General features: G+C 49.1%; 1 protein-coding gene across 1 annotated transcript in view; it reads left to right on the forward strand.

Annotated features, from left to right (window-relative positions):
• The window catches only part of LOC144173392 (uncharacterized), a 46,645-nt gene that overhangs the window by 8,336 nt on the left and 16,237 nt on the right, over window positions 1–22,072 (forward strand). The window contains exons 4-5 of the mRNA XM_077701859.1: window positions 11,436–11,572; window positions 14,287–14,928. Of these exons, the coding sequence (XP_077557985.1) occupies window positions 11,436–11,572; window positions 14,287–14,928 (779 nt within the window). The remainder of the gene's footprint in view (window positions 1–11,435; window positions 11,573–14,286; window positions 14,929–22,072) is intronic.

Here is a 22,072-nt window from a genome sequence, read left to right on the forward strand (position 1 = left end):
GGCAGTGATCGCACACGGGTGGAGGCAAAAGGGACTCACCCCACGACGCGCTGAGACAGACGCCGTCGTCTTCCCGGTGGCCTCTCTTCCCTGCCGCTCTTCACCGCACGATCACGGCGTTCAGTCAGTGTCCGCAGTCACACACCTGATGCGCTGCGTCCCCAGTAGTCGCTCCGACGCCGACGCTGTGTCGACGCCTTCGTTGCTCCTGCTGGTCCCCGGCAAGCCGTCAACTCGCCGTCCCGCTTTCTGCACGGGCTTCCGGTAGACGATGTCTTCCCCCGTTGCAGATGCGCCCTTACTTGTTATTCTTCAGTCGTCACCCTCCTTGTCGTCGCGCCTCGCAGATCCTGTCGACTGCGCCAGTAAATGATGTTAGGTTCTTTCGTTGTTGTTCCTTGATGATGATGATCTGCGTTGGTGCCTGATGGTGGCGGCACTTGACGACACGACGACGATGGTTGATGAAGGGTTTTCAAAAACTGTATATTTACACAGAGGATATATACAGAGTATTGACAAACTGAAGATAGAGTTAACAAAGTAAGAAGTAAAATGGGGTTCTAGGTCAGCTAAGACTTTGTGCACGCGGCACCCCCGTCAGCGACGGACCCTGACCTTAAAACTACCCAAGTGGTGAGATCCTCCCTAGCCTGACCTGGCTAGCCCGGGAATACGCCGGCCGTGCATAGCACATTAAAACCTTGAGGATTCGACCCCGAGACCTCGTGTCTCGTGGTTTTAATGGGTTACTTAGGCCCCACCCCCGATACACCGGCCAATCGGTATCTCCTGGGCACCTGATAGGATGGATTAGTAAATCCGGGCCTAAACCACGGTGGGCAACGCCCCTCCATAACCCTCAAACGCTGGTCACTCTCTCCCACCAGAAAACAAGGAGGAGATCAAAAGTAAACCAAACAAACACAACCACTCAAAAACCCGAGGAAACACGTGCATGCGCCCGGGGCACGCTTCCACGAACGCTGGTCTGCATCGCCTGTTCCCACGCATCTCGTCCGAGACCGGACAGCTACTCAAGCCAGCCGAAACCCATAAACATCCGTCTTAACGGCCCGGCGCGTCCCCAAGATTCTCCGCCGTTGACAGGCGATGCCCCGTTAATTGGACCGTGGGCCAGAAACAGCGCGTACGGACAAAAGGACGCGGCGGCCGGCTCAGGCGTCGCCTCTGCCGCGCCCATCCCGGGCCGCAACGCGCGCTCCCTCGCCCGCCTCCGCTCCGAGCGCGCACTGGCCAACAAAAGGAAAGCTATCGCCGTAAATCGGCCACTGTCTAACCCCAGTTGACAGCTCCACGCTCCCCGTCTCCAGCCGCTCGACGGACTAAATGGTTTTACAACCTGCTAATGGAAACCGCGGTGAGCCCCGAGCCAGCGGCCGCCATGCCCCCGGGGTGCCATTTGAGTCGCCAGGCTACCAATGTTTTCCTACGGCTACACCACGCACTTCGGCCAAAACAACGCGACCGCGCAGCTGCGGCCCCAGAAAATGTGTCTTTCCGCGAACGGCATGACCCAGAGACCGCTTGCTCTTAACGAGCTGGCTGCCATAAAGTCATTCATTCCACCTTCCCGGAACCGCCGCTTCCCACGCGTTCGACAGATTCCGCGTCGCTGACGCCTGGATCCCTTACACGCACAAACAGACGGGGACAAAGAGGAGGGACACACACACGCGCTTTTTTCGAGGAAAAGAAGCCCGTGTACTAGAAATGAACTGAAGCAATACCGCAAGTTGGGCTAGTTGGTGCATGATATCGAAAAAACTTCAAAGCGCACAAACAGACGGGGACAAAGAGGAGGGACACACACACGCGCTTTTTTCGAGGAAAAGAAGCCCGTGTACTAGAAATGAACTGAAGCAATACCGCAAGTTGGGCTAGTTGGTGCATGATATCGAAAAAACTTCGAAGCGCACAAACAGACGGGGACAAAGAGGAGGGACACACACACGCGCTTTTTTCGAGGAAAAGAAGCCCGTGTACTAGAAATGAACTGAAGCAATACCGCAAGTTGGGCTAGTTGGTGCATGATATCAAAAAAACTTCAAAGCGCACAAACAGACGGGGACAAAGAGGAGGGACACATACACGCGCGTTTCGAGGAAAAGAAGCCCGTGTACTAGAGATGAACTGAAGCAATACCGCAAGTTGGGCTAGTTGGTGCATGATATCGAAAAAACTTCAAAGTGCACAAATAGACGGGGACAAAGAGGAGGGACACACACACGCGCTTTTTTTCCAGGAAAAGAAGCCCGTGTACTAGAAATGAACTGAAGCAATACCGCAAGTTGGGCTAGTTGGTGCATGATATCGAAAAAAGTTCAAAGCGCACAAACAGACGGGGACAAAGAGGAGGGACACACACACGCGCTTTTTTCAAGGAAAAGAAGCCCGTGTACTAGAAATGAACTGAAGCAATACCGCAAGTTGGGCTAGTTGGTGCATGATATCGAAAAAACTTCAAAGCGCACAAACAGACGGGGACAAAGAGGAGGGACACACACACGCGCTTTTTTCGAGGAAAAGAAGCCCGTGTACTAGAAATGAACTGAAGCACTACCGCAAGTTGGGCTAGTTGGTGCATGATATCGAAAAAACTTCAAAGCGCACAAACAGACGGGGACAAAGAGGAGGGACACACACACGCGCTTTTTTCGAGGAAAAGAAGCCCGTGTACTAGAAATGAACTGAAGCAATACCGCAAGTTGGGCTAGTTGGTGCATGATATCGAAAAAACTTCAAAGCGCAGAAACAGACGGGGACAAAGAGGAGGGACACACACACGCGCTTTTTTCGAGGAAAAGAAGCCCGTGTACTAGAAATGAACTGAAGCAATACCGCAAGTTGGGCTAGTTGGTGCATGATATCGAAAAAACTTCAAAGCGCACAAACAGACGGGGACAAAGACGAGGGACACACACACGCGCTTTTTTCGAGGAAAAGAAGCCCGTGTACTAGAAATGAACTGAAGCAATACCGGAAGTTGGGCTAGTTGGTGCATGATATCGAAAAAACTTCAAAGCGCACAAACAGACGGGGACAAAAAGGAAGGACACATACACGCGCGTTTCGAGGAAAAGAAGCCCGTGTACTAGAAATGAACTGAAGCAATACCGCAAGTTGGGCTAGTTGGTGCATGATATGGAAAAAACTTCAAAGCGCACAAACAGACGGGGACAAAGAGGAGGGACACACACACGCGCTTTTTTCGAGGAAAAGAAGCCCGTGTACTAGAAATGAACTGAAGCAATACCGCAAGTTGGGCTAGTTGGTGCATGATATGGAAAAAACTTCAAAGCGCACAAACAGACGGGGACAAAGAGGAGGGACACACACACGCGCTTTTTTTCCAGGAAAAGAAGCCCGTGTACTAGAAATGAACTGAAGCAATACCGCAAGTTGGGCTAGTTGGTGCATGATATCGAAAAAACTTCAAAGCGCACAAACAGACGGGGACAAAGAGGAGGGACACACACACGCGCTTTTTTCGAGGAAAAGAGGCCCGTGTACTAGAAATGAACTGAAGCAATACCGCAAGTTGGGCTAGTTGGTGCATGATATCGAAAAAACTTCGAAGCGCACAAACAGACGGGGACAAAGAGGAGGGACACACACACGCGCTTTTTTCGAGGAAAAGAAGCCCGTGTACTAGAAATGAACTGAAGCAATACCGCAAGTTGGGCTAGTTGGTGCATGATATCGAAAAAACTTCGAAGCGCACAAACAGACGGGGACAAAGAGGAGGGACACACACACGCGCTTTTTTCGAGGAAAAGAAGCCCGCCTACTAGAAATGAACTGAAGCAATACCGCAAGTTGGGCTAGTGTGTGCATGATATCGAAAAAACAACAAAGCGGGCAAATAGACGGGGACAAAGAGGAGGGACACACACACGCGCTTTTTTTCCAGGAAAAGAAGCCCGTGTACTAGAAATGAACTGAAGCAATACCGCAAGTTGGGCTAGTTGGTGCATGATATCGAAAAAACTTCAAAGCGCACAAACAGACGGGGACAAAGAGGAGGGACACACACACGCGCTTTTTTCGAGGAAAAGAAGCCCGTGTACTAGAAATGAACTGAAGCAATACCGCAAGTTGGGCTAGTTGGTGCATGATATCGAAAAAACTTCGAAGCGCACAAACAGACGGGGACAAAGAGGAGGGACACACACACGCGCTTTTTTCGAGGAAAAGAAGCCCGTGTACTAGAAATGAACTGAAGCAATACCGCAAGTTGGGCTAGTTGGTGCATGATATCAAAAAAACTTCAAAGCGCACAAACAGACGGGGACAAAGAGGAGGGACACATACACGCGCGTTTCGAGGAAAAGAAGCCCGTGTACTAGAGATGAACTGAAGCAATACCGCAAGTTGGGCTAGTTGGTGCATGATATGGAAAAAACTTCAAAGTGCACAAATAGACGGGGACAAAGAGGAGGGACACACACACGCGCTTTTTTTCCAGGAAAAGAAGCCCGTGTACTAGAAATGAACTGAAGCAATACCGCAAGTTGGGCTAGTTGGTGCATGATATCGAAAAAAGTTCAAAGCGCACAAACAGACGGGGACAAAGAGGAGGGACACACACACGCGCTTTTTTCAAGGAAAAGAAGCCCGTGTACTAGAAATGAACTGAAGCAATACCGCAAGTTGGGCTAGTTGGTGCATGATATCGAAAAAACTTCAAAGCGCACAAACAGACGGGGACAAAGAGGAGGGACACACACACGCGCTTTTTTCGAGGAAAAGAAGCCCGTGTACTAGAAATGAACTGAAGCACTACCGCAAGTTGGGCTAGTTGGTGCATGATATCGAAAAAACTTCAAAGCGCACAAACAGACGGGGACAAAGAGGAGGGACACACACACGCGCTTTTTTCGAGGAAAAGAAGCCCGTGTACTAGAAATGAACTGAAGCAATACCGCAAGTTGGGCTAGTTGGTGCATGATATCGAAAAAACTTCAAAGCGCAGAAACAGACGGGGACAAAGAGGAGGGACACACACACGCGCTTTTTTCGAGGAAAAGAAGCCCGTGTACTAGAAATGAACTGAAGCAATACCGCAAGTTGGGCTAGTTGGTGCATGATATCGAAAAAACTTCAAAGCGCACAAACAGACGGGGACAAAGACGAGGGACACACACACGCGCTTTTTTCGAGGAAAAGAAGCCCGTGTACTAGAAATGAACTGAAGCAATACCGGAAGTTGGGCTAGTTGGTGCATGATATCGAAAAAACTTCAAAGCGCACAAACAGACGGGGACAAAAAGGAAGGACACATACACGCGCGTTTCGAGGAAAAGAAGCCCGTGTACTAGAAATGAACTGAAGCAATACCGCAAGTTGGGCTAGTTGGTGCATGATATGGAAAAAACTTCAAAGCGCACAAACAGACGGGGACAAAGAGGAGGGACACACACACGCGCTTTTTTCGAGGAAAAGAAGCCCGTGTACTAGAAATGAACTGAAGCAATACCGCAAGTTGGGCTAGTTGGTGCATGATATGGAAAAAACTTCAAAGCGCACAAACAGGCGGGGACAAAGAGGAGGGACACACACACGCGCTTTTTTCGAGGAAAAGAAGCCCGTGTACTAGAAATGAACTGAAGCAGTACCGCAAGTTGGGCTAGTTGGTGCATGATATGGAAAAAACTTCAAAGCGCACAAACAGACGGGGACAAAGAGGAGGGACACACACAAGCGCTTTTTTCGAGGAAAAGAAGCCCGCCTACTAGAAATGAACTGAAGCAATACCGCAAGTTGGGCTAGTGTGTGCATGATATCGAAAAAACAACAAAGCGGGCAAATAGACGGGGACAAAGAGGAGGGACACACAAAGCGCGTGTGTGTGGCCCTCCTCTTTGTCCCCGTCTATTTGTGCGCTTTGAAGTTTTTTCGATAACGGCTTGAAAGCCTGTAATAGCAGCTCCGAGGGGTAGCAATAAAGGAAGAGCCCGAATGGGGAGCATAAAAATGAAATAGACTTCATATTATGCGATAACCCTGGCGTTGTGCAAGATGTGGAAGTACTCGGAAGGGTAAGGTGTAGTGACCACCGTATGGTAAGATCTCGAATTAGGCTAGATTTGAGGAGGGACCGCAACAAGCTAGTACGAAAGAAGCCGATAAATGAGCTAACAGTAAGACGCAAGGTAGAAGAATTCAGGATCGCGCTACAGAACCGATATTCAGCTCTTAACGAGGAAGCCGAGCTTACGACACAGGAAGCCAGCGATAACCTTACACGTATTATCACGGAGTGTGCAGTAGAAGTCGGGGGCACTATGGCTAGACAGGATACTGGCAAACTCTGACAGGAGACGAAAAATTTAATTAGGAAACGGCAAACTATGACAATCTCCACCGCAGCTGACAGAATAGAACTAGCGGAGCTTTCGAAGTAAATCAATAAGCGTAAGACAGCTGACATACGGAAGTATATAATGGAGAGGATCGAATACGCTGTAAAGGACGAAGGTAGCCTGAAAGCAGTTAAGAGGCGTCTTGGCGTCGGGAAAAATCAGATGTATGCACTTAAAGATAAGCAAGGCAATGTCATCACAAATAGGGATAAAATAGTCACAGTGGCCGAGGAGTTCTACAGGGATCTGTACAGTAGCCGGGACATCCAGGATATTGCCGAACCAGACAGTAGTTCAGAGGAGCTAGACATCCCACCAGTAACGACCGAAGAAGTAAGGATGGCTTTGAAAGAAATGAAAGGGGGCAAAGCGCCTGGTGAGGATCAGATAACAGCAGACCTCTTGAAGGATGGCGGAGAGATTGTACTTGAAAAACTGGCAAACCTGTATGCGCAATGCCTAATGACCGCAATGGTACCGGAATCTTGGAAGAACGCGAACATCATCCTAATCCATAAGAAAGGCGACATGAAGGATTTGAAAAATTACAGGCCGATCAGCTTACTGTCAGTCGTCTACAAGGTACTTACCAAGGTGATCGCTAACAGAATTTCTGCAACCTTAGATTTCAGTGAACCTAAAGAACAAGCAGGGTTCCGTAAAGGGTATTCAACACTGGACCATATTCACACGATCATTCAGGTGATAGAGAAGTGCGCTGAGTATACTGAACCCCTATATATAGCCTTCATAGATTATGAGAAAGCATTTGACTCGGTCGAAACCCTAGCAGTCAATCAGGCATTACGGAACCAGGGGGTAGATGAGCATTATGTAAGAATACTAGAGGATATCTACAATAGGTCCACAGCTACCATCATCCTCCATAAGGAGAGTAGTAAAATACCTATAAGGAAGGGTGTCAGACAAGGAGACACAATCTCTCAAATGTTATTCACAGCATGTTTACAAGAAGTATTCAGAACGTTGGATTGGGAACAGGTGGGAATAAGGGTTAAGGGAGAATACCTCAGTAACCTCAGATTTGCTGATGACATTGCCTTGCTAAGTAACTCGAGGGACGAATTGCAAAGCATGCTTTCCGCACTGGATGAACAGAGTGGAACCGTGGGCCTGAAAATTAATATGCAGAAAACTAAAGTAATGATCAATAACCTCGGGACAGCACAGCGGTTTGAGATTGGTGGTGAGGCAGTGGAAGTGGTAAGCGAATATATCTACTTAGGCCAAGTTGTGACCCCAGATCCCAACCATGAGGCAGAGATAATTAGAAGGATCAGAATGGGGTGGGGTGCATATGGCAGGCATTCTCAGATAATGAATAGTAGCTTATTATTGTCGCTGAAGAAGAAAGTGTATAACAGCTGCATCTTACCGGTACTCACCTACGGGGCAGAAACTTGGAGGCTCACTAAGAGGGTTCAACTTAAATTGAGAACTACTCAGCGGGCAATGGAGCGTAAAATGATAGGTGTAACATTAAAGGGGCACTGACACAAAAATTTTGCATCTTGTTTTTTTTTGTTGCGATAAGTAGCTAGTGACCTACTTATAACCTGTAGAAACCTCATTTGCTTCAGCGTGCGACGGTTGTTTAATTAGAGGCATTTTCAATGCGGCCAGTCGCAGTTTCGGTTTGAGCGAGTGCCGCGAAACGATGGATTTTGTGGATTTTGTGTGAACAAAGCTGACCACGTGACCGTCGGAGTGATATCACAGAGCAGAGCCGCCGTAGCACTGTCGAATCCGCATCGACGGCAGTTTCTGTGAATGCCTCCACGTACTGATCTCGTGAGGCGCTTAATTAAAAAGCGACCGTGGATGTAACGCAGGCGCTACGAGTGCAAATGCTATCGCGGCTAAAGAACGACGCGCGACGCTCGAGACGGTGGGTGGCAAGACGCGCGCTGGGAGCAGCCGGCCGGTCTGCCTACAGGTCCGCCTACAGATGTGTTCGGCTTAGCACTGCGGCGGATATTCGAGTGCCGCTTTCGTAAGCGGTGCAAATGACAATTTTTAATGCAACCCGCCATCGCATCATTAACTCCTTTCTCATGTAAGCCACCATGGTCGGGACTTGGGGGCAATTTCGTGCAGCGGTAACAAGCTATCACTCGAGCTACCTGCGCCGGCCTGGGCCACTTCGCGGCCGTGGCCGCCGCCTGCAGAGCGACCGTGCGGCTAGCTCAGTGGGCTTTACGTGCCTCCGGCGCGTTTTCGCATCCAATGATAATAAACAGTAATAGAAACAGAGTGCCTGGAATCGCTGTAGAACTTTGGTCGCGGCCAGCTGCCCGATGAGCTGACGAAATAAATCACGGCGCCTCCGCCGCCAACGATCGGGTCGGTGGTTCTCGAGAGCAGAAGCTCCGCCCTCCGGCCCTCCGATTGGAGCGGCGAGCCGGGCGAGCCGGCGAAAAACACCGGCAGTGCGGAAGCGGCAAACACAAACTCGTGACGTTGTTTATTTACACAATATCCTCGGGAGGTCGATTGCGCGTGGTCCTCTGCTGACTGCTCGGTTGCGTTTCGCACACTTTAAAATTGATTTTAAATATGTTCTAGGCTGTATTCGCCGCTGATATTTTGCAGTTTATGTATATGTGTTCCCACCAATCTATCTCCCAAGTTATCTCGCCTTCAAAATTTTGTGTCAGTGCCCCTTTAAGGGACAAGAAGAGAGCGGAGTGGGTCAGGGAACAAACACGTGTTAAGTACATATTACTAGAGATTAAGACGAAGAAATGGACGTGGGCAGGGCATGTAATGCGCAGGCAAGATAACCGCTTGTAATTAAGAGTAACAGAGTTGATCCCTAGAGAGGGCAAGCGTTGCAGGGGGCGGCAGAAAGTTAGATGGGCAAATGAGATTAAGAAGTTTCCGGGGATAAATTGGTCACAGTTGGCACAGGACCGAGGTAATTGGAGAATAATGGGAGAGGCCTTTGCCCTGCAGTGGGCGTAGATAGGCTGATTATGATGATGATGATGATGATGGTGGTGATGATTTGATTATAGGGTTTACGCGCCGACGCAATTCAGGCGATGAGGCGCGCCGTAGAGGAGAGCTCCGGGTCAATTTTGACCACCTCGGTATCTTTAACGTGCGCCGAAATCTCGTACACACGGGCGTTTTCGCTTTTCGCCTCCATCAGAAAAGCGGCCGCCGCGGCCGGCAATCGAACCCGTTACGTCGTGCTCAGCAGATCAACGCCTTAGCCACTGAGCCACCGCGGCGGGTCCCTTTATCACTAAAGAGTACGTTATACTTAGGGCTGTTCGTTTTCGGGTTTTAGATTTTAACACCAAAGTATTTTATGCCGCGATACACCAATATTTCACTGCCGTCATATCCGTCACGGGAATGGCGCCAGTACACCTTTGCCAAAGCGACACGTCGCTCAGCAAGCACTCCCCCAAGACAGCCGCCGACCCGCAAATCATGCTCAGCCGCAGATTTCACTGCACATTTCGCTTTCGTGTTTTACCGATTCCTATGACAGAGGAATCAACCACCGTTTTTTTTTTTTTTTGCCATACCTGTCCCCCTTCCTCAGAAGAGGCCAATTTGGACGCGCCACTCAATGACACACCCCGTCCACGTGTTCCCTGCATGATCGAAGCATGTATACGTTACTTACGAAATACTATTTCCTGGAGAATCCTGCAACGCCACAAATAACCTATTGTTGGAATGCGGTTTGAAGAGAAAGAAAATGAGGCACATTCAAAGCATTAACGCGCGAGTTGGCTGCTAGGCAAAATAACGACTCCGCTTCGATATGTTTGGCCGACATTCTTATTGCTTTCGTAGCACAGTAAACGTCATCTTATGACAGAGGGGCTGCTTCAAACCAAGACCAAGGTTGAAGGTTTAAACCTTAGGTCAAGGTTTAAGATCTGCTGCTTCCTGGTGTTTCACTATTTCGATAGACTAGATAGACGATATGCGGCTCCAGAAGGGGCAACCTGATGAAATGGCCCATGGCCAGAGGGGTAAATTGTCCGTGTGCCTGCTTGCTTCACGGCAAATCTCGCCGAAAGGTGACACCCTTCTACCGCCCCTGCCACGTAACGCCTTTTCCTCTCTCTTCCTCCTCAAACCCCCTACGCGGCTCCTGTCCACCCTCACTCCTGTAATTAGTGATTCATTGGAGGTTCGCCGGTTCAATGCAATTTTCCCGCGTTCGCCCTGCTCGCGCACCATCTGTAGGGAACCTTTGTTTCTGTGAGCAGCTCGGCCCGACATCTTCGGTTGTAGTGTCTGCTGTTGGCTCGCCTCCCTTCGACACTGTTTTAGACGCATTTTCCTTTCCTAAAAACCAGTTCAGCGTGCAGCCTGAATTAAAAATGATTGGCACTTTCGGTTATTTACCCAGATGTTGGCTCAGGTATACCTGAGGTTTTCGTTGCGCCGAATCATGTTGACGTGTACGATCCACTGCAGCAGTTTTCATTGTTTGGAATGGTGTTTCTTGCAGATACTTCGTATTCCCGAAGTATCTTTTTTTGGTTAGACTGGGTTTATTCGGCGGTTGTTCAGTCGAGTGACAGACGGGCCAAAATTTTTCCGTTTAGTATACATACCGCATAAAATCCTCGCACGTTTGAAGTGTGTTCATATGACGTACCCCACGTAGCCATACCGCACACGCACTCTGCTGTTTTCTTTGGAATGGGGAATTCGCGCAATGCACAAGAACCAGCATGGTATAAATGAACGGCAGAAAACGTGCATGCATGAGTCTGCGATTCCAAACGTTTCAATAATTTGTCTGGTTTCTTGATTCTTCTTCTCAAAGCTTGTTTTCGCGCGGTCATATTTATTCGCCGGAATGCTCAAGTATGATTTAACGTGTACGACGCAGTATTACAAAGCACGCAACACTGTGTTGTACATGGCCGTCCCCACAAGTCTTTCACGAAGGGATACCGTATTTTCTACAAGATGCGACAGAAAGAGAGAAAGAGTAAAACAGGCCCGGACAGCGCCGTGCCTAGTATCCTGATAAGTGTAATGTGGGCGCAGGTTCATCGTGCGCCGCCACGGCTCGGACAAGTGTGGCCTGGAGCTGCTGTTCGTTCGCTTCGATGTGGACTGCAGCCAGGACCAGTTCCGCGTCCAAGATGTCCAGATATGCGGCAGGCTGGACCACTACTCCACGCGTGAGTGCTCGCTACGGCGCTACGCTGGGAGCCGGTGAAAAACACTGCTGCCATAGAAAGTGTGTTCGCTTATTCATATGGAGGAAGTGGGGTACTGCAGATCTCACAATTTCTGGGTGAAAATAGATGCTTGCCACAGAAGAAATTTGCCAGCGGCAGGGACCGTATGTGTCCGCAACGCAGTGACCATTCAGTCCATTTAAGCTGTTTCGCAGTGCGTGACCGCTAGGGGCAAGCTGAGATTTGCAGCTCAAACGTTAAAAGCTCACATACTACAAGCGGAGGAGGCCCTTCTTGATTCAGGAGATTGCATGAGTGAGTTCTAGCGGTTATCGTTTAGCTGAACGGGTTAAGCCTTCTGGTCCTCTGGTTCACATCGCAATCGCGTGCCTATTCTGGGGCGCGTTGCTCTATTCAGTCAGAAGCGCAAAAGCAAAAATCTCTAGTATTGAAAGTACATCAGAGATCAAGAATGGCACCATGCGGCGTTGATTAAAGGGTTAATGACATTGACCATCGCATGCGTACGTATATATATATATATATATATATATATATATATATATATATATATATATATATATATATATATAATGTTTGGAAATGAGGGGCTCGTTAGGAAATACAGAAAGAAATGCCGGCAGTTTACAACGCCAAAGAAGGCATAGGGGAATGGTTAGACTATTTTTAACCGTTAGTGATGTTACATTATTTTTTTTAATATTACTTGAGAAAGAAAGAAAGAAAAACGCGCCCAGAGTGGGGACCGGACCCACGCCTTTCGATTAGATCTCGAATGCCTTAACAATTCGGCTATCTGGGCGGCCCAGATAGCCGAAGTTATGCGGAGGTTGTGGGTTCGATTCCCGCTTCCGGAAAAAACGGCGCTTTTTTTTTCGACTAGAATTTTCAATTATTCATTCCTGCAAAAAAAAATGCAATCTGACCTCATTCGGCACTATAAAAAACACTGTTAAAACGCCAAACAGCACTGGCAATAAGGACTGCAACTTTGATATGTGTCCTTACAGAATCCCTCGTCCCGTACGTCTCTGTTCTACAAAATGCATTACGAGGGTTCTGGCTTCAGCAGTCTGAAATGCCTTTGGCTATCCCCGACTTCCGACCACGTCTTACGTGCGGCCGCTGGGAAAAGACGTTCTACGTCTTCCCGCGGTAGTCGAGGGGCGGCGCTAGTTGACCGGGCTCTGAGCAGTCGTAAATACAAAACCCCGCCGTATAGTCGAGAAGGGAGTCGCCGCGGAACTAGCTCAATGGTAGAGCACCGCACGCGTTATGCGGAGGTTGTGGGTTCGATTCCCGCTTCCGGAAAAAACGGCGCATTTTTTCTCGACTTGCATTTTCAATTATTCATTCCTGCAAAAAAAACAAATGCAATCTGACCTCATTCGGCACTATAAAAAACACTGTTAAAACGCCAAACAGCACTGGCAATAAGGACTGCAACTTTGATATGTGTCCTTACGGAATCCCTCGTCCCGTACGTCTCTGTTCTACAAAATATATATATATATATATATATATATATATATATATATATATATATATATATATATATATATACAAAGTAAGAAACCTCGGTAACAGCAACAGCGGAGGGTTTATTTCGACGTTTCGACTTCGAGACAACTCCTCTACAGGCCTTTCTGTAGAAGACTTGTCTCGAAGTCGGAACGTCAAAATAAACCCTCCGCTGTTGCTGTTACCGATGTTTCTTACTTTGTGTTCACCACGCCTTCGGCCCCATCGCCAGCATGCCAGTTATATATGCATATATATATATATATATATATATATATATATATATATATATATATATATATATATATATATATATATATATATATATATATATATATATATATATATATATATATGTGTGTGTGTGTGTGTGTGTGTGTAAGAAAAGAAAACCTCGAACAACGTAAAAACCACGATTGTTGCAACAATCATGGTTTCTACGTTGTTCGAAGTTTTCGTGTGTTGTGTTTTCTACCGTCTTCCAAGTTTTATTGCTATATATATATATATACAGTGGGTTTACCGAAATAATTAACTAGCAATTGTTAATTACCTTTTTAATTATTTTACTTGGGTGTTTATTTGCGATCAGAAAATTGTAAATAATCATCAGTCAAACATATAACCATGATTAGATGTATGAAATTGTAATTGCGTGCAGAGCTACAGCGCTCAGAACCTCAGCTCTCCAGATGAGCGCCACGGTCTCAGTGCGGCATCTGAGCGCAGCTTATCTACGCCCACTCGCTGGTGTCAGTCGGAACTGTAGACGTCACACGCGCACCGCACTTTATCCCTCAAGGAGCAGGTGTTCTCTATTCCCTTCCCCATCGTATTTACGTCTGTGTGATTGTATCGTATGGCTAAACGTGGCACCTTGATTTAAAATAACCATCGTCTCCATCAAACGCCGGTGTTCGAAGCACTGCGGCAGTTAGATTCTTTTGGGGGCTCAGTTGCAATGTATGAAGGCATTTTATGGGCTTTTCATCCACAAAGAAGCTGTCTTGCTAAATTTTACATATTTCTCGTTCTTTCCTAAAGAAAAAGAAATATAATGGGGGTTCCTGTGTGCAATTTTGTCGCAACTGTCGCCCTTCATGTGGCCCGTTTCGCTTTCCTTGGGGACGACACAGGTAGAGTCTTATGCATCCTTCCGCTGGCTCCCGCAGGTAGCTACGACTTCGAAGGGCAAGAGATGTACCTCTATTATCACACCAGGTCGGGAGGCCGCGCTTCCGACTTCTTGATCAAAGGGCGCCAGAAAGGTTGCCCGGACGCGGGAAGGCAACCGGATGGGCCTTTCATGGTGGACCCCGAGCACAGGCCCATGGGACGTGGCGGCGACGAGTCCATCGTTCCTCGCCACCACAAATCACCACCTTACCCGCCACCCAAACCCCCAACGGAGTACCAGGACCCGCGCTTCTTACGGCAGCCACCCTGGCACCATCCGTCACCGCCAGCCTCACATCCGATCGGTGGCGGGTACCCTTCATCGGGACACTATCCGCCACCGTCTCACTCGGTGGGCGGTAGCTGGCAGCCACCACCGGGACACTACGCGCCGCCCTCGCACTACCCGCCGCCGCCATCGCCTGCTCGCAACGGGCCACCGCAGCAGCCACCCGCCGTGTACCCGCCACCCCCGCCGGAATCGCAGGGCGGATACCGGCCGGGACACCAGCTTCCTCCTCACCACGGAGACGGGGGGCACTTCATGCACCACCCGCCGCAGAGGGAACCGCCGGAGGGCGGGCCCCAACACCATCCCGGAATGCCGTGGGCACAACCGCCGCCAGCGGCAGGAAGGCGTGAGTGCATGAGCTTCTCTAAGGCCTCTGTGTCCACCCAGCCACCCGCTTGCGAGCCTTCTTCCTGAATTATAATGGTCGCACGGGCCATAGTTCTTTTCGCAGCCATTTATGAAAGAGCCCTTAATATCGAGACTCCGAAATAGGCTAAGCCAACGATTTTCACCTATTCTACGAGAAAACTTTCAGGCGCCAGCCACCAAAGGCGAAACATGCTTTACTGTGCAGCGCTCACTCCACAACCAGCTTTTACGGACAGCCGCCGTTCTAAGTATTAATAAATGTCATTGTAAATAACGATACCACCTCAAGTTTTGCTGTGGCACGCCTATTGCCGCTCAGAATCTCCGCCTTTTTACCGCAGAGTGGAGGGTGAACCTTACCACACGTGCACACCGAAATGGTACATTGAATAACACCGGAGGGTTAAAAAGATTGAGCTGGAGTTCTCGTTAGAAAGGTGGTGCCTTGTAGTATACTACCGGCTTACTCCTCATATGTCGGTTCGGTCAAAGTGTATCAGTAGGCGCGTTCGCGTGATGGTTACCGCAAGAGAAATCTGCGCCTTGGGCTGAGAAACACCTATTCGTGTGGTATCATATGCGGTACGAACAACACGCATCTACTATTTCGAACTTTAGAGCAATGCCGCTCGGTAAGGAACGGACAAGGTTGGGACGGTAGGCAACGCGGCACCACATTCTAGCCGAGAAGCACCGACAAAGCTGCAGGTAGAACGCACCGTGAATTACCTACGCTGCTCCTCCCGCACTTCGATTAGGGCCACAGGATGGCTGGGGTGCTATTCCAGAAGGCCCGAGTTTGTTCCAAACTTGGGCAAGGCGGAGCTGTGGTGATAATGACAAGGTCATGATAACATTACGGGCCAGGGTTAAAACGCTTTAAAAATACGATTCATGCTATTTGCTGATTATTTTGGTGACGCAACCGGTCAAGGGCAGCGCGCTCCAAGGATGCACGAGGCGCATCTTTCAGTGCGTTTTCTCGCTCCACTGCGGTACCAGTGGCTAGTGGGGGCAAGCAAATCAAACTGCTTTATTTTATTGTCCTTTTACTTCATTAAGGTGTACTTCACTGCACAGTCTTTTTTTATTTTTTATTCCACACGTTCATATGAGCTTTTTGTTTGAAATTTTTTGTCCTCAGAAGCAGTTTCTGGCGTGGGGGGCAGACAGTGCAGTCACGTGACTATGGCTGACTGGCAAAAAAGAAGCGGGTGATGGAAACCCGCAACATTCAAAACAGTTGCTGCTCGTGTTACGTTATCGAAACCCTCCTGTATAAACTTTGTAGGTGTCTATTTATTATTTATTATTTACAAAATAATAAATAAGAGGACCAAGGGCCGAGGCGTCCCGATGATGAGATGGTGTTCTATTTACAAAGATGGCGACATGACAAAGAAGAATCAGCTCGTACTATGGCTGCTCACGCGACTATGGGCACCGGTGATGGTGATCTCATCGGTGCAGCAATGATGACACCTATAAAGTTTCTACACCTCCGTTGTTCGACACAAAATTTCCTCGGGGCACTCCAGTCTGCTTACGTGCTTTTAAGGTGAAAGCCTGGCGATTCCTGGCCTGGCAATGACTTCTTTTCTGATACTTTGTACTTGCGCCTTTTTCCTAGCTTTCACTTCTTTGTCTTTTGGCACGGATTACTTCGAACGGCTTCGTTTCTGGTTTTCCGTGTTTGCGTCAGCTTCTTTCATTTGTTCGTCTTAGTGTGCGAATTACGTCAGCAAGCAAACTGGAACACGCCAAAGCCTTCCCAGAATCGGGGTTCTGCGAGGGTGATGTGCACCTGTCCTACTCCCGTGGCATCACGTTCAGGCATCACGCTGAACGAACTATTCTACAACTGTTACTTTTCAAATTCGCAGTGTTATGAATTTTGCGAACCGGGCACATTAGCTCTTCAAGCTCCCAATTGCAGGCTAATGCCACAACTGGCCATGTACTACGAAGGAAGGAATTCCAACAAGGACAACAACTTTTCAGATTTGTTTGCTTTATTTCATTTAGCTCTTCACCGCTCTTGTTCGACGAAGCTCTCTACATTCCTTTCTTTATAGAGTTAAATCCCCTCACAGCCCTCTCTTCCTTCGTGCCCTTCCGACTCCCGCTTACCCTCCCTCTGGCGTCAAGCGAATACTTTAATTCTCAGCCCCTCCCTTTACTCGCTTTCCATGCCCTGCATCCCGCCATACGACCGTGACGCGAAGCAAAACCCGTTCAAATGTGTAATAATCGCCTCTGACAATAGTTACATATGCGCCGTTGGTTGTATTTTATTGTAGCGAGTATAATGAACAGATGCAACAGGTCATAAAGCTATCGGGGTATGCACCGTACCGGCATCAACCATGTGGAAGAGGGAGGTAGGTTGTGGCCAGTCCAGACGTGGGGATATCCGCCAAAGACGTGTCAGGGGAATAAGATGAACCCCCGAAGGTGCATGCACGAGAAACTAGCTGGGTAATCTCAACGCTCGGACTGGTATTACTATCGGCTTCACCGCTGCGAATAAACCACCTCAACTGGCTATCGGTGCTTCGATTGACTCCATATGTAATACGCATAAGCTGTCCTGCGAGTAAGGTTTTCACACGAAATGCGCCTCACGCAACCCCTCGAGGGAAACTGTCTGCCGCGCTGATGATTAGCAAAAGACAGGGTCATGCAACGCCTCGTTCGAAACTGTTTTGCGAGCGGACGATAACTGAAGCGCACGCTCCGGCTGCGGACGGATAGACGCGCGGTAGGAAGCTGCGGAAGCCATGTCCGCTAAACCACTTAAAATAGAGGCGAGGTCAGGGAAACAAGTCTCCAGCGATCGTATTGCACACACACCGGCTGACTGCCGACTGGCGTGGCAGTCGATGGTACTGCCACTACCTAAGCTTCCGTGGAATCTGCCCGTCGCGTAAAACCGCAGCGCACACAACACGTGCTCTTCGACGGTCATGGAGCGAAAGCCGCCTCGAAGTCGTCGCAAACGGGGGTCTGTCGCCAGACGACTGCACAACCAATGCACAGCATTTACGAGAGATAAAAACGACCTCGAAATTCCTACTTCGTTTAAGAGACCTGTTGGGGTAGAAATATGCCTGCTAGGGCGACCTTAAAAATAAACCTCGCCGCAGCAGCGGTGCCACGGGCGTCCCGAGTTCAACTCGCCCGTGCAAAACCATGCCCGAGTTTCCTCCGAGTTCTAATGTCAGCCAAACACACCCAGCCCATTCGTGGGTTCGGCGTAGCGACTGAAGCCACGCCAACCCATGGCGTCCACTTTGTGTTGGCGTAGCGTCGTAGCCACGAAGTCCTCATTTGATGCCCGCTAACAGAGACAAGAGCTTCGCACCAAACAAAAATAAAGTCCCCAGGCCACCGTCAGCCAATGGTGCCTCAGTCGCGGGGGTGTTCGGTCCAAACTGAGTGCACTCTTGTAGGAGCCGATAGGAGAGGACAATACACGACACAAGAGGCCAAGACGACGCGATTTTTCTATGGGAGCCATCTTCATACAACGTGAAAACACAGTCAATAGAGAGTTTTAGCTGACCGTTTCTGACGGTCCCCTTCGCTCCGATAGCTAGCGGGAGCGCCATTCCGCATGCGTGGCGCGCAAAGGCGCTAAAGGCGATACCAGAGCGGGGATCCGCTCCGCTAACCGGGGCTTCTTAGCGGACCGTCGCGGCAGCTTACGTTACCGTGCGGAATATCAACATGGCTGCCCCGCGATGCGAGCGCGCTCCCGCGAACTCCGTTTCTTTAGTTGAAACGCGAGCGACGAAATCCCGGAAGCTCTTCCGAATAGGCAAAGGTGCCAAACTCCTCAACAAGCTTTAGTACGGAAGCGAAAAACGTCGACCGAAGCGCGGGGCTGCTTCTGTGCAGCGCCGAGAAAGACAGCCTTCTCTTGGCTATTCCAAAGTTTATCGGCTTCTTTAAAATAATTTAGAACCATTATACCGTGTAAGTGACTACACAGTTTTAAAAGAGTGAAATAAGTTCACGAGGATGGCTTGGTGGGCTAGTTAGTGTAGCATCATAAAGGGTTAACAGCGCACAAACACGACGACACACAAGGAAGAGAAGACAGGACAAGTCTTGTCCTGTCTTCTCTTTCTTGTGTGTCGTCGTGTTTGTGCGCTGTTAACCCTTATGGTGAAATAAGGCACTATACACGGTACTTTACTTTACTTGAGCTACCAAATTCCAATGCGTATCTTTACTTTGCGATGACGTTTCGGTTTGCCTACGCACAGGGCACGACCAGTGACGCGAATCATTCCCCCGTGTAGGGAGATGCCGTTATCGCTAAGCTAAAAGCCTTTCTGCCGCTGAAGCTCCGGTTGTGCTTAGCGGGCCGTCGGGAGCATAGCGGAGCGTCAAAAACGGTCTGCTAAAACTCTCTATTTAATGACAAATGACACAGCTTCAACGTCTAAAACGCACTCGGCAATGCTGAAACACGCTCTTGACACGGGACGATTTCTGATAAGCGCCCGCCGTGCACACTCCACCAAGCCGTAAACAAAAGAATCGATGGTCGGCAGCAGGGCACGTTCCCTTGGCTACAGTGAACCCCTTTGCATGCATGGTTTGTGCTTGCGCAGAGCTGCACTGGGGCTACCCTGAAGTCACGTAGCAAACATAATTCTGCGGAAGAACAGAACACCGACAAAAAAAATCACACATCTCCACGCCGTGAACGATGCCGAAGGTGCAAAGCACAGGGACGCAAGTTGCGTTTTGTACCCTTTGAAATTCGCGTTCTTTTTTACTGCAGTTAGCACCGCTCTCCCCAGATGGCCGCGTATAGTACGGTGTGCGCCACTTTCGATAGATTTAAATTCGCTCTTTTTGCTACTACAGTTTGCGGCGCTTTCCCCAAATGGCGCACGGATCAACGTTTATAGAAGTATCTATAAACGTTGGCGCGGATGGCACTACAGTGTGCGCCGCTCTCGATAGACGGCTTACAACGCTGTGCGTAACTCTATGGCTGTGCACATGAACAACGCCAGACAACGGCACGGACATTGCGCGGTCCTAAACTGCTCTGCACTTAAAACGGACCGCCCCGCACCCGGCGTGGCCAACAGCCGGACTAGTGATTTCAAAGTAATACTAGGGTTATCTAGTTTATGCAAGGGAATGAGTATTTCAGATCGATTTCAGATGGCGCTGCATGCAGAAAATAGCACAAGCCGTACTTTATTAACGTGGGCGGCCCCAATACAGCGTGCTGAATATGTCAGGTGTGCTGTGCGCGATTCTGGCGGTTTCGCTCAAGGTGTATAGGATGCTCCACTATCAATACTTTCATAACCCAAGCAGCTGGAAACTCGGGAGTAGGCGCAACTCGGGCCTTCTGGAATAGCGCTTCTGGACCGCGGTCCGCGCATCCCGGGATAGGACGTCACCACATCGCGCGAACCGCCGTTGGACCGCGCAGGACCGCTGCCCTCCCGGTATGGTGGCTAGAAGGGGGAGGTGGTGTCAGCGCGCTTGCGCAGCTGATGGGAAAGCGATTCTTCGTTTCATGCACGGCCGCGGTGGCCGGAGTGGCACTCCGGTCAGTTCTTTTTGGACATTGAAGGGGCATATGACAACGTAAACAGAGAACGTCTGTGGAGAATGCTGAAACTCCAGGGATTAGATGACGAAGTTAATACAGTTCCTTATGGTGATCTATAAAGACAATAGAGTACACTTTGCATGGCAAGGAGAGAAATGCGCCCAGCAGGTCAACATCGGGGACGGAAACAGGGATACCCTTTGAGCCCAGTACTGTTCATGCTTTACATGGCTGGGTTGGAAAAGAAACTGGAATAAAGTAAAGTAGGGTTTAGCCTAACCCATATGCTGCAAGGCGAAGTGGTACAACAGCACATTCCGGGAATGTTATACGCAGACGACATTGTTCTTTTAGCTGATAACCAAACCGATATGCAGCGGCTAATAAATATTAGCGGCCAGGAAGCCACCAACCTCGTGTTAAATTTCAGTGCAGAAAAATCAGGAATAATGGTTTTCAATGACGCTACCACTGACGTAGTGTCTATCCAGCAAGGCGAATTACCTAGAGTGAAGGAATATAAATATTTGGGAGTGTGGACAAACGAAGGGGATAACTACTTAAGAACTCACGAGGAGCAACTAAAGGTTAAGGGAAAGCGAAACGCAGCTATAATGAAACATTGAGCTCTGTGAGGGTATAACAAATATGAAGTAGTAAGGGGAATGTGGAAAGGAGTAATGGTTCCGGGCCTCATGTTTGCGAATGCTGCACTCTGCTTAAAATCAGACGTTCTATCAGGCCTTGAAGTAAACCAGAGAACGGTAGGACGTTTGGCCTTAGGCGCGCATGGAAAAACAACTAACGAAGCAGTTCAGGGAGTAATGGGCTGGGCGTCGTTTGAAGTTAGAGAAGCACAGAGTAAAATATGCTGTGAGACGAGGTTGAGGGCAATGAATCAACGAAGGTGGGCAGCTAAGGTTTTTAGGTACCTATACTTGAAAAGCGTGGACACACAGTGGTTAAGAAATACTAGAAGGCTAACGATGAAATACGGAAAGAACAGTGAAAAATCCAAAAGAGCCAAGGTAACGAAAAATTACCCCCATCTCCCCGCGAGGGAACCCTGGTGTGATGCGACGCATCTGGGGGTTCAATTGGCGTTTCCATTGGGTTGATTCTCTAAATCGGGTGAAACGTGTCGTGAACGCGTAGGATGCCTTTCCATCACATTCGGGTGTTCTCATACGCGGGACGATGGGGGTAATTTTCACAGCGCCCGAAGGAGAGGAGACAGCGGAGAAGAGTAGCGGATGCGCGCAAAGCGAGCGAAGCGCGCGCACGCAGCTGTTGTTTATGATAATGAGACGGAGTGAGAGTGTTGCGCACAGCTGTCCGAGAGAAGAGCGGAGGAGAGGCGCGAATGCGCAGGTGGCGTGCGCACGCCCCCGACGCCGACGCAGGAGGGACATGCCTCAGAGCAAGAGATGCGTCGCATCTAAAAAGAGGCAAGACAGATTGAAACGAATAAATGGAGGGAAAAAATGGAAGCTAAGACGTCGTTAGAGATGTACAGGGCTGAGAAATTGAACAT

The sequence above is a fragment of the Haemaphysalis longicornis genome, unplaced genomic scaffold (assembly GCF_048455015.1).
Source record: "Haemaphysalis longicornis isolate Haplotype H1 unplaced genomic scaffold, Haemaphysalis longicornis Haplotype H1 scaffold_1, whole genome shotgun sequence".
NCBI lineage: Eukaryota > Metazoa > Arthropoda > Arachnida > Ixodida > Ixodidae > Haemaphysalis > Haemaphysalis longicornis.